Below are 17,731 nucleotides of genomic sequence, written 5' to 3'. Positions count from 1 at the left end.
TAATTAAACAGATTTATAAGACGGTAAAAAACGACGGTCTGTGAAAAGTTCGTTTCGACACAAACCAGACGCAGCTCCGGATTCCCATCGTGATCCAGTAATCTCTGATTGCTGCTTCTTATTTTGGCGCCTCAGCGCGGCGTGCAGTATAAATATTTGGTTGTAAAATGGGGTTGTCATACAGCTGATTTTGATGGAAGACAGAAATGTAATTAAACTTAGACCGGGGGATTATGCCTGTCGAGAGCCTCGCCGGCGTATAAAATGTATTTAAATCAAAAGCGCACCCACCCGCTAATCGTTCTCTTCAGAGCGTGTACCGAGGGGTGGCTTCGCTTGTGATGGTGGGGATGGGGGGGTGGTGGGTTCTTACCCCGGAGGGCAGCCATCTTCCTCGCTGAGTTGGAAATTATGATTGGCTGGTGAGCTCATGTTGCCGAGAGCGTGCCGTCTGTCAGCCAAGTATTAAATACGGTGAAAAAATGAAAATATTTTCAAAATTAATCCGAGGGCGATTATACTAACCGTCAGTTAGTAGGATCTACTAACCATCCATTTAGATATATTTTCCCCCAGAAACTCTGGATGTCATAAAGTCAAATGGATGGATGTCAAAAGCACACTTTAATGGACATGGTTTTGCTCTCAACTGAACAATATAGAGTTATAATATGAACAACATAAATAATGTCAAAGCAATACTTAATACATTGTATTTATGTTTTTTAAAATTATTATCATGTTCATTAATGTAAATCAACTTTGGCATAATATTATTCATTTACCTTCACCTAAAAATGACTAATTAATCAAACATTTGGCAAGCAATGTTAATCTGGATGGCCTTGTATCCTGCTGTGCTCCAAATTAAACACTGTACTTAATTCTAAATACTGCTTCACTGAAAATATGAAGCGTCCATACCACCTGCACTGTATTTTGGACATATTTGGTATGATCTACTGAAGACAAATTTTATGATGATTTGTGAATATTGGTTGCCTTATTAGAAATGGACATTCAGAAATTCTTGGGCATGACTAAAAAAGTGGCTTCATTTGGCTTTGTGGTCTATGTTTGTGTGTGCACGTGTGTGCGTGTGTTTGTACACGTGTGCGTGTGTACATGTGCGTGTGTACGTGTGTGTGTGACCAGGGGCAGTGTGATTTCCTCATCCTGGTTAAACTCTGGCCTATGCCAACAGTTACACACCTTTCCAGTGGCACATGCAACAGACTGAAGAATAACAAATATCTAATTAAAATAAGCACTTTTACCTCTTATTTCTTTGTATGTGCTCTCTATTTTAAATACATTTCAAACACAATATTTAGCAGAAAGCCCAAAACTCTGGACTTAGTTGCCTTTGTGTAGGTATATTGTGTCATAAACACCGTTGGGCCACACTTCATTTGTTAATGTTAAATTTGCACTGTTATGAGTTGAATTATCACTGCACATTTTACTGTGTAGCAACTGTCCATTCCAACCCTCTTCTTCCATGTTATACACTGTTTTATTTGGTATAACTTGTCCAGAAGCTTCTCTCAGCCAACTGAATTTGTGGGGATGGCAATGTACCTCTGAACAGCAGATTTCCCCTTAGAATGACAATTGGTGTAACATTGTACTACTGCTATGTTATAATATGAGGTACATATTGTGTGTATTACTGTTCTTATGCTCTGGGTTAATTTTAAAGAGTTAGCTCAGCTGTTTGCTCTTTAAAGATCAGATAGCGTGAGACAATTTTTATTTACCCTGCAAACACCCCTTTCCTGTCACTTTGTCTCCTTACCTACGTCTCTCTCTCTTTGTCAACTTTGCCAGGGGTGATTCCTGAGAATTGTTGAGCAGCAACTCATGTCACATTAGATTTGACAGCTGTGTCGGAAGCTATAAGCACAACCCTGCAGCATCTTCTCTCCTCTTATCTCTCTCTCTCTCTCTTGCTTTGTCTCTCTTCTCGCTCAAGCTCTTTCCCTATCTCCTCTCTCCCTTTTTTCTCTTTCGTTCTGTACTCTCTCTGTCCCCCTCTCCTTCCCTGTCTCCTCTTGCTCTCTCCCTCTATCTCTGTCTCTCTTTTCCTCCCTCTCTCTCTGTCTTTCTTCCCCCTCTCTCTGTCACCCTCTCTCCCTCTCCTTCCCTGTCTTCTCTCTCTTCCCCCTCTCTCTATCCCTGTTGCTCTCTTCCCTCTCTCTCTTTCTCTCTCTGTTGCTCTCTCCCCTCTTTCTCACTTCCCTCTCTCTCTGATGCTCTCTTCCCCCCCCCCTCTCTCTGTTGCTCTCCCCCCCCCCCCTTCTCAGTGCAGTATAAATGTGCTGCAGTGTCCTCTCCAGTCAGTGCCCTGTGCTGTGTGCGGTGTTTGTCTCTTCTCTTGGTTGCGTTTGTGAGCGCAGTGTTGGGTGTGACCCAACCCGTGGCTCAGGGTCAGGCTGTTCCCACTGTGCAGAGCATCGCTGAATCAGCATTGTTTCCACCCCACGTTTCTGTCCACGTCGACTCAACAGATTATTCACTGAATTTGCCAAAAGTGTTTCAGTGCCTGTCAGTGTAATCGGACCCAAACTCCAACATTAAAAACATGTTGATTTGTTAAATCTTGCCTTTTATGGAAACAAACTGCTCGACCTGATATCAATTCAGTTCAGATTGGCTTGACCCAGAGGGGCGGAGCCAGTCTGTATGTGGCCTGTGCTCTGTGCGACAGTATTGGCTGAGTGTCTGTGTCTGTCTTCCCAGCATGCCTCACTCTCGGTTTGCAGTAAATTGTAACAGCTGGCAGAAGAGTGTCCCCCATTGAGTAAAGTGCGGTGCTTCATTTTGTATAGCTCTCCTCCTGATTCCTCCTGTGCTGTGATGTTATTGTAATGACTGGCGTTACTATGGGAAACTAATATTCTTCTTCTGACCCTCCCTCCTCCTTCATTCCCTAAACTCCTCCCCCCGAATCATTCCATGTGCTCCTCAATCCCTTACTCTTGCATTACCTCCCCGGTATATTCACCACCACCTCCTTCTCTCCTGCTCTCATCCTAACCTCCTCCACCTCAACTCTCTCTTTCTCTCTCTTCTCCTTGTCCTCCCTTTTCTACCCAATATTACTTTCCTTTCCTCGTCTTCACCCAAATCCTCAATTACTTCCCGATCTCCGCCTCCACTCTCTGCCACCTACACACGCCCCTCCCCCCCCCCCCCCCCCCCCCCCGTCTCCCCCCCCGTTTTCTGACGGCCAATCGCGCACCTCCTCAGACTCCAAGCAGAACGGAGATGCCGCCAACGCCGCGCTGGCCAATGAGGACTGCCCCACCATTGACCAGGTGCTGGGGCCGGACGAGAAGAGCCCGGCGACAAGCGCGGTCAGCCGCGAGCGCTTCCCCCACGACCGCGCCTGCTTCCTCCTCAGCACCGGCGAATTCAGAGCCACAGACGGGAATGTGAGGAAAGGTACGCGCAGACCCTCGAGCATGCGCTCTATACATGCTATACACTCTATATACACTGTACACTATACACTATACACACAATGCTCTCTATACACGCTATACACTCTATATACACTGTACACTATACACTATACACACAATGCTCTCTATACACGCTATACACTCTATATACACTGTACACTATACACTATACACACAATGCTCTCTATACACGCTATACACACTATACACTCTATATACACTGTACACTATACACTATACACACAATGCTCTCTATACATTCTATACACTATACACTCTATATACACCCGTACACTATACACTATACACACTATGCGCTCTATACACGATATACACACATTATACACACTATACTCTATACACACAATGCTCTCTATACACGCTATACACACTATACACTCTATATACACTGTGCACTATACACTATACACACAATGCTCTCTATACACGCTATACACACTATACACTCTATATACACTGTACACACTATGCTCGCTATACACGCTATGCACACTATACACTCTATATACACCCGTACACTATACACTACACACACTATGTGCTCTATACACACTATACACACATTATACACACTATACTCTATACACACAATGCGCTCTATACACACTATACACTGTACACTATACACACACTCTATCCACTCTATATACCCTGTACACTATCCACACACTCTATACAATATACACTCTATATATACTGTATACACACACTCTATACACTATATATTCACTGTACACTATCCACACACTCTATACACTATACACACACTTTATACACTCTATATACCCTGTACAGTATCCACACACTCTATACAATATATACTCTATGTACACTGTACATTATACACACACTCTATACACTCTATATACACTGTACACTGTGCACTCAGTCTATACGCTATATACACTCTATAAACATTATGCTCACTATATATGCTATGCACACTATACATGCTATAGACACTATGCACTATACACACTATGCTCTCTACATGCTCAGTACACACACGCTATGCATTGTATACACACTAACCACATACACGCTATACACACACTACCCACACATGCACTCTGTACACTCCGTACACACACACTATGTACTCTATATATGCTATACACACACTATGCAATCCATACACAATATACACACTGTACACACTATACAATACACATAACCCACTCATGCACTCGAAACACACTATATATACTGTACAGTATACACACTATACACTCCATACAGACTGTACACACTATACACACTATGCACTCTGTACACACTATACACACATTATACACTCTATAAACACTATACACACTACCCACACATGCACTCTACACACACTATTCACTCTATACATGCTGTACACTAAACACACATGCTATACACACTATACACACTGTACACTATACACACTACCCACACATGCACTCTATACACACTATACGCTCACACACTGTGCACATACACATTATACACACAAATACTATACACACTACACTCATTGTATACACATACACACTATACACACTGTACACACATGGTACACTCTATACACACACTATACACATACACACTATACACACACTCACTGTACACACATACACATTACACACTATACACACACTCACTGTACACACATACACATTATACACACTATACACTGTACACAATATAAACATACCCACTATACACACATTATACACACCCAAACTATACACATATTATACACACACATGCATACTGTACATACATGCACATTATACACACATATTTTATACACACTATACACACACACCAGACACATTCACACTATACACACTATATGGAGTATACACATACACTATACACACATGCACAGTTTATACACACGTACACACAAACACAAATACACAATACACTGTATGCACATGCTCACTATACACACACATACACAAACACACATGCACATATACTTGTGCACATGGACACTATACACACTATACTATACACACACTGTACATACATACACACTATATGTACACACATACACATATATACACACTGTACACACACATACACGCATGCACACATGTACATACACATACTGACTTACTCACATACGGATAATGCAAATGAATAGCAAGGATAAATTTCCATCAAATTCTTATTTTAAACCCCACGTTAATATGGACGTTATAACTCAAGAGAGGTTGACGTTAGACAGGTTGACTAATCTCTGTGAGCAAAGCTGGGCCGCTACTGGTAATGGTTATTTTAAGTCTTCTGCTAGCCGAAACGACGTGATAATTGTGCAGTACAGATTTAAACTTTCTAGGCGGAACAACTTTCAGGCGCAATCATGGGACAGCTAAGCAAACTGCCGTCACCAGCATGGGCTCAAAGCAGTGTTCAGTGGCGTCGGTTTAGTTTGAACATTTGGGGGGACTCATTAAGGGGGGTCTGGGGTACTCCCCTAGGAAATTTTGAGCGTCAAACACTTCATTTCCTGCATTCTGGTGAATTTTTATGCACCAATTTGTGCCTTTTCTGCATCAATTTATGGTGGAAATGTAAAGGAAAACAAATTCAGGGGGACAAATGCACACGTTCTAAATATTGAGGGGGAGCGAACGTTAAAAAGAGATATCGATAGCTAAAACAAACTTGTAATTTTACAAGACGTGTCCATAACATTACACAAAACATTGGCTAAAATACTAACACTGCAACATGGGGAGTCACGTTAATTCCCTGCATAGCAACCGAGTGCAACTATCGCCAGGTAGTTTTCTAAGTTAAGTGAACATCACATTCAGACAGTGTACCGACAGCTATTAACTAGCTAGCTACTTATCATACTATCAGATATCATAGTCCATTCATTGACAACTAGCTAGCTAACAATGACGTTAGCTGGCATATTGATAGGTAACGTTACAAATATAAGATTACCGTTACCGTTCTTTCCAGCCGCTGTGAATCACTGACTTTAGCTGACGTTATCATAAAAGTTTTCCCGACCGTGAGAACTGCCTGGCTTTTTACATTTTGGACAGATGCTAGTGGGTAATCTATCGCTGTTTCCGTCGCAGAACTTTCGACACAAGCAAATTCGGAAGCGCTATCCTAAAATTTCTTCTTACCATTTTAATTTCTATAAGGGTTATGGGAAGTGAAGTCCATAGTATGATCGGCTTGAGCAATCACCTCGTCCCACCCGTCCCAGTCGGTTCCTATGCCAATGGCAGTCATCATCCCAGCAGTTATCTCCGTCCTCATTGGTCAGAGGAGTTATAATTCCCAGAGTACTCTGGGTAATTACAGAGAGGGTCTGCTAAAAAATTTTGGCAACAATCTAAATTTAATTAACATTACTAAACATTTAATTCATATCGTACCTTATCTGACCTGTTCTGTAGTATTTGAAACCTGCCAAATAAATGGAATGTAATGTAATATTAAACTGAAATTTAGCTTACTGTCATTCCTTTGTAGCAAGCCACTGTGTGGTAAAGAAAAAACAAAACAGAACAAACAAACAAAAAAAAACAATTTGAGTCAGTAGTTGATGACCAAATTGTTATTTAATTCCAAATGACACTTATGTGCACACACACACACCAACATAAACATACACACGTATGCACACACACACTCACATATACACATACACACTCACAAAGACATGCATATGCACACAAACACATATGCTAACACACATGTATAAACTCACAAACGTGTACACCCCCCCTCCCCACACACACACACACACCGACACCCTCCCACACACACACTCTCTCTCTCTCGCTCACACACCCACAGACACACACACACACACAGTGATGATGCTGACAGTAAGAAAGACTGCAGACTCCCTGGCCCTGCTCCCTTTCACCCCGACTCTTCCCCATCCACTTCCTGTTAGACAGGAAGCATTTTAGGCCCGCAGGAACCTGCATAATCCCGCTGGATTTTATTCCTCCCAAGCCTGTAACATGAGTAGTGCACACACAGTGATCCCCCTGCTTTCCTATTTGAAATAAGAGACAGAACGATGGAGGGAGCACCAACAGGAGCCCTCTATGATCCAGTATTAGTTTCATCCCGAAGTTCTGATCATCATGGATGAGTCACTCTTATTCCCAGACCAGAGAAGTCTCCTCAGTCCTGATCCCATCCCGGTCCCCATTCCCCGCCATCCCGCAAGTTTATCCTCTTTTCCCCCCTCATCCCCTCATCCCCGTGGGACCTCTCCCATTCTCTCCAGTCCCTCACCGTCCATCCCAGCGCTTCATTACTCTTCCATGGGTGTGCCGGGTCAGGGGGAGAGGAGGCGAGAGAGGCCTGCCCGCCCGCTGGCCGGCCGGTTTTGGCTTTTGGTTTTGGGTAGCCGAAAAAGGGACAGGCTCCCTGTGCCCCGTGCCCCAGTGGAAAGGCTGGGGGTTCCGCACGGAGGAGCCGGGAAATCCGTGTCTGATCAAACGGGAATGGCATGGAACGCCGTCCGTCTGGCGCTATGGAGACCTTGGCGTGACGGGGAGCCCGAGGAGCTCTGGTCACGGGAGAGGGAAAGATCACGCGACGGGTGACTCCAGGGTACCTCGTCACATGATCGGTCTCTGTCGCGTGATGGGCTGCTCATGTGGTAAAGGTGTGAAGCTGTCGTGACAGATGGAAGGGGCAAGTGGGCTTCTCTGTCTGTAGATAGAGCGCTGAGTGTAGCCATGAGAACGGGATAGTCGTTGGGCTTCTTTGTCTGTAGATAGAGCACTGACTGTAGCCGTGGGAACGGGAGAGGCAGTGGGTTTCTGTCTGTAGATAGAGTGCTGACTGTAGCCGTGGAAACAGAAGAGTCGTTGGGCTTCTCTGTCTGTAGATAGAGCGCTGAGTGTAGCCATGAGAACAGAACAGTCATTAGGCTTCTCTGTCTGTAGATTCAGCAATGATTGTGGCCATGGGAATGGGAGTGGCTTCTCCGTCTGTAAATAGAGGACTGACTGTAGCCGTGGGAATGGAAGAGTCGGTGGGGTTCTCTGTCTGTAGATAGAGAATTAACTGTAGCCATGGAAACACAAATCATTGGGCTTCTCTGTCTGTAGAGAGTATTGACTGTAGCCGTGGGAATGGGAGAGGTGGGTGCGGTTTTCTGTCTGTAGATAGAACTCTGACTGTAGGCATGGGAATGGGAGAGGTGGGTGCGGTTCTCTGTCTGTAGATAGAACTCTGACTGTAGCTGTTGGAACAGGCAGATGGTAAGTACTGTAATGGCTGTGCGTTTCATTTCATTTTACAGTCCATTACACTGGTATTACATAATCCAGCCTACATAACACCAGCATCTCCTGGAGAGATTAAAATGTGAAAGACTCTAATTGGACCACTCTAGGGAGTTTAACCTTCAACAGTTTTAACATCAAAAAACAGCACAAGGAAAATATCAGAATGCTATTGATATTTTCCATATTTTTTTTATCAACCAGCCATTGACACATTCAACATTAAGCTCATAAACAGTCTGTGCTGTACTGTACAGTGCTTTATGTAGTATTGCATTAACTCGACTAGCAGCCTGTTATCCTGTTGAGCTGTGAACGGCTCGTATTTTCACTGCAGTACAGTTGGACATGCATACATGCAGCCTGCTGTTTTCTGCTCCTCTCTACCGCTGGTCTTTCTGTCTTTCCCTCTATCTGTCCTTCCTCCTCCTGTCCTTCTTTCTGTCTTTCTCTCTTTCCTTCCTTCCTGCTTCCTCTCTTGTCATTCATTGCTTTGTTGGTCATTGCTTTCTTTCTTTTCCTCTCTCCTCCCTGCACACCATCTTTGCTCATGTCATCCCTCCATCCCTCACCTTTTTTTTCACCCCCTTTCCTCCCCCGCTCTGTTTCTCCACCTCCTCTCCTCCCCCTCTCCTCCTTTTCTCCTTTCTCTCTGCTTCTCTCCTCTTCTCTCCACCCCCTCTCCTTCTGCCCTCTCTCTCTCTTTCCTTCTTTTTTGTCCTCTGCTGGCTGTTCCATCTGACTCCTTCTCCTGGTCCCCAATCCCTCCCTCCCCTTCTCCTTGGCTTATTCCCTGGTTCCAATCTGTTTCCCAAATGCACCCCCATTACCAACTTAAAATAACCCCGACCCCTCCCCCACAAAAAAACCACACATGGTTCACCCCCAACCCACTCCACCCCTGTCCTTAAAACAATCCCTTAAATCCCTGACACAAACACCAGAAGCTGCAGCAGCCAGCCCTGCCTCCCCTCCAAGTGAGGAATGGTTCAAGCCGGAGGGGCCCCTGTTACAACAGGACCTCAATGCAAACTCCGCCTCTTCCTGGATCAAACCATAGAGCACGGAGGTAACACCTCTCACGCACATGCACATACTGCACACACGCTCTCACGCGCACGCACATACTGTACACACACTCTCACACGCATGCACATACTGTACACACACTCTCACACGCACGCACATACTGCACACACGCTCTCACATGCACGCACAAACTGTACACACACTCTCACACACATGCACATGCACACAATTTCACGCACATGCACACAAAGGCACGTACACACTCTGACACACTCTCACATACGTGCACATTCACATACTCTTGCATGCACACACACACATGCTTTTTCATCTCACACACACATACACATATACACACAAAATACACAATCACACTGTGGAATTCACAACTCCTACCCTATTACAAACACAAACTTGAACAGTATTTACCATTTGCAGTTACACACACACACACACACACACTACACACAGACTTTACAAAAAATAGCATTCATGAAATGGTGTGAGTTTTTGCATGACAATGGATTGCTGGTGAATGCAATGAGTTAAAATGTTATCCTATTTTATCGACTTTGGTTATGTTTATGACTTAAAGTATTAAGACTGTATGCAGGAGAATATTTGTTTGTATGTTTGTATATGTGCGCTTGTGAGTGGGTGTGTGTGTACGTGTGTACGTGTGTGTGACAAATACTGCTTTGACATGGTTAAGGTTGGGTTAATGTTGTCATTTCTAAACCCGGTCATGTTTATGTGTTCCTGCCATCTCCCCAGATTTCCACCCTGCCCATTTGGTACCACCCCCCCTGTCACCCCACCCCCGCATTAACCCAACCCATGGCCGGTATTTGGTGTTACAGAATTCACACTCTCAGCTAGCCAAAGCCGCAGGCTAGCTGAGAGCGTCCATGGAGCGCATGTAGCGCAAGCAAAGAACCCGAAATCTGCTCTGAGCGAGTCTGCCAATTACATGTCCGTGACTCATCAGACCTGGTCCCTGCGCTAAGCTAACCGCGTTACGCAGCGACGTAGCGTGGGATCCCCTGTGGGTCAGCGCGGCACGACTGTGTTTGTGTGTGTGTGTGTGCTGTGTGTGCGTGTGTGTGTGTGTGTGTGTGTGTGTGTGTGTGTGTGCGTGTGTGTGTGTGTGTGTGTGTGTGTGGGGCTGTGTGTGTGTGTGTGTGTGTGTGCTGTGTGTGCGTGTGTGTGTGTGTGTGTGTGTGTGTGTGCTGTGTGTGTGTGTGTGTGTATGCTGTGTGTGTGTGTGTGTATGTGTGTGTGTGCTGTGTGTGTGTGTGTGTGTGTGTTTGTGTGTGGGCATGTATTACTATTTTTGTGAGAATCAAATGTCTCCACAAGGATAGTACGATGAGGACTTGCTGGTCCCCACAAGTTCAAGAGGCTGTTTTAGGGTTAGGACTTAGGGTTAGGGTTAGGGTTACAATTAGGTTAAGGTTAGGGTTAAGGTTAGGCATGTAGTGGTTGGGGTTAGAGTTAGGGTTAGGGTTAGGGTTAGAGGTTACGGAATGAATGTAAGTCAATGGGTGTGTGTGTGTGTGGCTGTTTGTGTTTGTGTGTATGTGTGTGGCTGTTTGTGTGTGTGTGTGTGTGTGTGGCTGTTTGTGAGTATGTGTGTGTGTAATGTGTATGGCTGTGTGTGTGTGGCTGTTTGTGTGTGTGTGTGTGTGTGTGTACTGTGTATGGCTGTGTGTGTATGTGTGTGCTGTGTGTATGTATATGTGTGTGTGTGTGTGTGTGCTGTGTGTGTATGGCTGTGTGTGTGTGTGTGTGTCACATCTGTACGTTGGCTGTTGTTGTCATTGCAGTGTCGCTCAGGGATGGCGTGTTGTCTGACGTACTTTGTGTTGTTGTGTCTTCCCTCGCAGGTTGTGTCATATCGTGCGTTTGTATGTCGGCTATTGTTGTTCTGTATTATATTGTGTTGCCGTCCTCCCGACTCCTTTTTTTTGTGTGTCGTATTTTGTGTTCCCGTCTCTTTTGTGCGTTGCTATGGCCCTCTCTTTCTGCTCCTGGTGTTTACCCTGGCGGTGTGACCGCGGCCTCTGACGCAACAGCCCAAATTTTGAGAAAACAAACGTGCGTAAACAAACGAAACGCGGCGTTCGTGATTTATTTCACGCGTTTAGCCTCTGCTCCTTGCTAACAGTTGTTGTGACTGTATTTAAAAAATTCGGAGTCGCTAAGACCGTGTCACGCCCCGTCTCTCTCCCCAGGGTAAAGGAGCAGAGGTCATGGGTGGTGCTGGTTGTACACAGACCACCACTTTGAGGTGGACTGAATAGTATTCCGTTACTGATGAACGACCGAGGCTCCGCCCACACGCAAGGAGGAATCGTGCTCTCTTTCCTGTGGGCGTGGCCAGGTGCCCGTCACACCCCGGGGAAGGGGGGGGAGGGGGAGGAGGGGGCGGGGCTGGAGCAGGCCGCCGCCCTCGTTAGGCCAATGCCATTGTGTGCATCACGGCAGGTTGTTTGCTTTGAAACCTGAGTGAAATGAAGGGGGGGAATAACATCGATTCCCACGCGAGCTCTAGCATTTTTAATGAAATACTATTCACTTGACCTTCCAAAACTGGTACTTCAGCCTTGAGTGTGTAGGCCGCTCCTGACGCGGAGACTGCCGCCCCGCGCAGCTAGCTTTCAAAGGGGCGCGAAGCCGACACTCAGGGACTCAAGTACCCACTGATATGCCCACCGAGACCCCGTGCTACTGTGTGACGGACGAATGGACGGACGGACGAACCGACGGACGGACTGACTGACTGACGGGCAAGTTGCCGTGGGGACGCAGAAGGTAAGTGGGCGGAGCTTGAGGCTGGGCTCGCCCGGGCGGAAGCTGCTTGACGGATCTGCCCCGAGCCCCGAGCATAGAGCTTTGAAATGAGAAGGCAGTCAAGCAGAGCAGCCGAGTTACGGGGTCAGAAAGTTCAAAGCAAGTCCCGCCGCCCACAAACTCGGCCGGCCGATTTCGCTGATTCGTTCTAGCCTCCTGGCTGCAGAAGTGCGCTAATTAGCAAATCCAGGCGATTGGAACAAAACACTGGGGAGGACTTGTACTTTCTGAGCGTAGCGAGGCCGTATGCAGTGATTTTTCTGAGCGATGTGCGCTAATTCGGCTGAGAGCGCACACCGGGCCGATAAACGAAACCAGAGACCAGTCATTCATCCCGCAGAACTCCAGAATGAACCGCGGAAAAAATACTGACCTTCTCATTTTAAAGGAGGTCTCTCCTTTAACCCTGACCTGGTTTGCCTTGATGTCCTTCTGCTGAAAGTGTGTTTGCTGGTTTGTCGCTCCTTGACTTTTCCTGTGTGACGTTGTCCCCTTTGACCTCACTTGACCAAATGAATAGGACAGGGGTCAAAAAAGGTCAAAGGTTATAAGGTTGAGTCAGTTTTCAACTGACCTTCACTTCAGTTTCCTTCCCTTTCAACCCCACACTTTCATTGGTCATGTTCTGCCTCCTCTTGTGTGTATTGTTTTTGTGTTATTGTTCATGTCTGTGGATGCTGTTTGTGTGGATGCTGTTTGTTTGTGTGGATGGTGTTTGCTTGCGTGTTTGTGTGGATATTGTTTGTGTTGATTTTGTTTGTGTGGTTTTTTTGTTTAGGTGTTTTTGTGAATTCTGTTTTATTTGTGTACTTGTTTGTGTGAAAGCTGTTTGTTTGTGTAGATGTTGTTTGTGTATGTGTTTGTGTGGATTTTGTTTGTGTAGTTGTCTTTCCCTGTTTATTGTTTTGTGTCCCTGTCTGTAAACATTCATTTCTACCTGCTGTTCTCCCCCCAAACATCTCCCTAAACATCCTCTCTCACATCATCTTTTTCCTTTTCTCACTCTTTCTCTCTTTCTGCCTCCCTTCTTGATTCCCACTGTTGTCAAGGAAACAGTGGAAGAGAGCATTCTGGGACTTGTGATCAAAGAATTGTGGGAAAGAAAAATAAAGTAGTTATTTGAAAAAATACAATAATATCAATTTGAGTTTAAATATGTTTATTTATATATGCCAATAGCAACTAATCAAATAACATAAAAAACAAACTGCCATTAAACCATGTTCCCATGATGCACTGCCCCTAAATGTATTATTATTATTATTATTATTATTATTATTATCTGTTTTATTTAATTTTTTCTTTTCTTTAAATGTAACAAACTATTTATTGTCTTCACACTGGTTCATCTTAACCAGTCAAGACGTCGCTAAAATCAAAACTCTGACTCCAGCCTTTGAAACTCTGAAATACTGCCGAAAATGAGTGTTTTGTGGCAGAATTACCAGCAGACCAAAAAGCAATATGTCTTTGTCCAATAGAAGCCAGCTAAAATCCCCCTTCAGGGCATCTTGAGTTCAAGGGTTGTTGAACACAAGCAGCTAAAATGCACTTAAGTCAATTTTCCAGTTGAGAGAGAAGCTATAATATTCTAGAATGATACAAGGAAGTGCTTTAAGGCTACATTTACAGTGTTCTAAGAATATTTATTTAAATACCCTCTTTTTGTTGATTATGTTTTTTCTTGCCTTTAATTTGCTGGGAAGCATGATTTGTCTTTTCAGTCTGGCATTTGACTAGTAACATTACTGTACATGTTTTTCTGACTGCTCAGAAGTACGACACAAGCCCGTCGAGGCATTCCTGACGCTGGTTGGTCAACCCTAAGGAAGCATGTCCCAGAATTCACTCAGCACTGCTGATGTAGCCTTGGCGCCGACTGCTTTGCATCGTGTCTGATGACCGTTGGGGACGGAGGGTGGCGTCATTGTTTTAATTTATTTCTTTTAATTTGGAAGGCTGAAGCGTAATTGATTTCTTCTGTAAAACATGGGCGATGTTAATGTTGCTGAACAATGCCCAGGCACTGTGCTCAGATCTGCTCTGCGTTAATGAAGCAGCATCCTAATGATGGAATAAAAATGCATCTCAGATTTTATGGATGTCTTAAATTTGAGTTGAGCGCTTACTAAGCACTTACTTTTGATTTGCCTTGTGTTTCTCTTGTTAAACTGGGTTTACCACAGTCTCAGAGGCAAATCAATTATGCTAAAATTAAAAATCGTGATTTCTGCTTTAGCTGTTTTGTAGGCTTCAGTAATTCCATGGCAAAATTCAAAGTCCAAATTTGAGGATTATATCAACAATGTACTTCAACTTTAATGGAAAATACTTGTAATATTGGTGCTTTCGTACATGTCATTTTATGCATATGTTGTATAAAAACAAATACACTGTATGCAGTATATTATACAACATGTACAGAAAATAAATACATGAAATCATGGAAAATTTCTTAATATATGCCACCTATTTTGAGCTGTGTCACATTTCAGATTATATATTTTAACATATTTTGTATATATTGAGACACATTAATTTTGAGATAATTCATTGATAATAATCGATAATTAATAAGTTCCTCGTTAAGCTAAATGGAAAATGCAGCTGTATTCTTCATTGGCTGTTACAGGCAGCCAATCATATCTGAGCATAGGTGGGGGATTTGTACACAGCTGTCGAACCCTTTAGGGGAATGTCTTTAAATATATTCAGTGATGGATTACTTTTGTATTATATTTTAAGGCAATAGTGGGGTTGTTAGTGCAATATGGGCGCATCTCATTCATATCTGAGCAAACCAAACCTGTTGGCTGTTCCACTTCAGACATGGACTCATCAGATATGTACAGTGGTCATTCCTGGTATGTATTTATCTGTTCATGTGCATCATGGGTGTCGAGTGTGAAATTGAGTGGACTATTTAGTGCAACAAAGACTGTCGTTTTGTTGGGTTAAATCTACATATCTGGAATTCACAACTCCAACTCTATTACAAACACAAATGTCTGCAGTATTTGCCATTTAAAAGAATGGAGAAAGTATGAAGACGTCTGTAGTTATATACACATACACACAAACACACACAATGCATGCAAATACAAACATAAAGTAAATGTGAAGGATGTTGCACTTTAGTGTGTGTGTGTGTGTGTGTGTACATGCATGAACCTGAAGTAGCACAGAACTCTGCATCTACTGCGCCAAGTCTTTCTTGTCTGTACACCTGTCTGTACACCTGTCCAGTTGTGCAGATGTCATCATCTCCATTTATGTCTTTGCTCTCTGATGTCCCAATAAGTTTATTTTTTACTCATCTGTATGTCTGTCTGTATGTACTAACCTCTAATATCATAATGATTCATTGTTTTACTTGCTGTTGTTTAACCACTTGGGACTTTGGAATATATAGATGTACAGTAATTCTGTGGAACCCAGACTGCATCTGCGTTATATTTGTATGACACTGTTTTTCTCTCAGTAGCATACAATGATAAATTAAAATTTATTTTCGCAAATATTGATCTGGATGGTAAAAATGACATGTTCTGCTTTTTAAGCTGAAGATGATTTCAGTCAATGTGCAAACAAATCAAAGCTGTCTTTATGCATTTTTTATAATTGCACATTTAGTGGTCAATGCAATTAACAAGTAATAATTGTGAAAGAACTACAAATAGAATATAATTATTTGCTCAGAATTCAGGACATAGCATTGTAAATTTGACATTTTCTCGATTTTAAAATTCTGTTATCTGTTTGGCTATCTTTCAGCTCCAGAGCTAATATTTGCACGTCTGCATTCCTGTCATGCTTCTCCATTGCCATCCCAGATTAACAGTCATTTTACACCCCATTCTCAGGACACTTGCACAGTGTAAAAGTCTGATTAGAGGTGGGTATTTGTACACCATTGAGGGGAGTCATATTCTTTGTGATGTCATATTCCGCTGCTCTTATTTGTCTAGTGCTGACCTGTATTACAATAAAGTTAAAGCTTATTGGCTAGCAGTAGAAGATGTACCAGCATTCTGAACAATGGAAAATGTTATCTTATAGAGTTCAGTGATGTCACAAAGCATTCACCTGGAATTCAAGAAAAGCAACTTGGAGCCATGTTGCATTCTTAGAATATGCAGAAATTGAATCTGAGTTGTGATGGGAAGCTAAATTTAAATTTTATTTTTATTTTTAAAAAGTAGCATAAACTCAGTTCCCTGCTTATGTAGGTTTCTTTTTTATTTTAAAGTTTATTTATAACACAGTAGAACATAAAGACCTTGTCAAATTAAAAATGGCATAAAACTTCTGCAAAAGTGCATAGCAATTCACACACTTAAATGAAAATAATTAACAAAATGAACTGACTGTGCTCTAAAATACCTACGTGTCAGTTTATTATGGTGCATTTTTAAGGGTGATGTCACCAACCTTATGCCTAATCTCACACAATTTATACCAAGCTATTTTATCTGTCGCAGGACATTTTGTCAGTCATAGTGGTTTATATATACAAAGTATGTGTATCGCAAGAGATCATTTCAGAAGAGCATCACAACACCTTTTGGGAGTTTTTGATTGTGGTGGTATTGAAGTTTTTAATCAATGCCTGTCAATTGTGACCTTCTGAAAGATGAAAAATTGAGGTTGGAGGTTCCACTGAGAAGAGAGAGGGGGAGGGGATTGTGTGCGTGTGTGGTGTTTAATTTAGCCTGTTCCCTCAGGATCATTTCCACCCAATTTTATGTCCAAATTTAGTCTATCCATATAAGTGAAAATTCACAAAGGTTTCAATGACATGAAAGGGGGCATTCAAAGTAACTGCTAAGATTAAACTCTGGTGAACACGGGCTGCTATCTGCAGGAGCATAGTACCACATGTTGTATGCATTACACACAGCACGTCCGCTCTAAGGTTGTCATGTTGGCCTATACTAAGCCTCGGGTAGCTGACCTTTACCCCCACCAGACTCCCACCAGCACAATTATGTTTCTATGACATTTGACCTCATTTCCTATTGGAGTTCCCTTGTGACCCCGCCCACCCATATCTCTTGAAACGGATGCATTTTATTACGTGTTTTAAGGCCACGTTAGCATCGGGTA

The 17,731-nt window shown here is 43.3% G+C and overlaps 1 protein-coding gene across 9 annotated transcripts in view; it reads left to right on the top strand.

The window, feature by feature from the left end:
- kcnc3a (potassium voltage-gated channel, Shaw-related subfamily, member 3a) overlaps positions 1-17,731 on the top strand; it is a 93,065-nt gene that overhangs the window by 51,987 nt on the left and 23,347 nt on the right. For 3 of the 9 annotated variants that reach the window (XR_004763172.1, XM_035399368.1, XM_035399364.1), the window contains exon 4: positions 3,253-3,447. Coding sequence is in view for 7 of the 9 variants with exons in the window: in XM_035399368.1 (XP_035255259.1) it covers positions 3,253-3,447 (195 nt within the window). In the remaining 2 variants the exon portion in view is untranslated. Of the gene's footprint in view, positions 1-3,252; positions 3,448-9,687; positions 9,813-10,546; positions 10,922-11,658; positions 13,382-14,399; positions 15,072-17,731 lie in introns of those variants that run through there. The other 6 variants (XR_004763173.1, XM_035399363.1, XM_035399366.1 and 3 more) reach the window with 5 other exon arrangements.

This window comes from Anguilla anguilla, chromosome 17 (assembly GCF_013347855.1).
Source record: "Anguilla anguilla isolate fAngAng1 chromosome 17, fAngAng1.pri, whole genome shotgun sequence".
NCBI lineage: Eukaryota > Metazoa > Chordata > Actinopteri > Anguilliformes > Anguillidae > Anguilla > Anguilla anguilla.
This window is presented reverse-complemented; position numbering and strand designations above follow the sequence as displayed.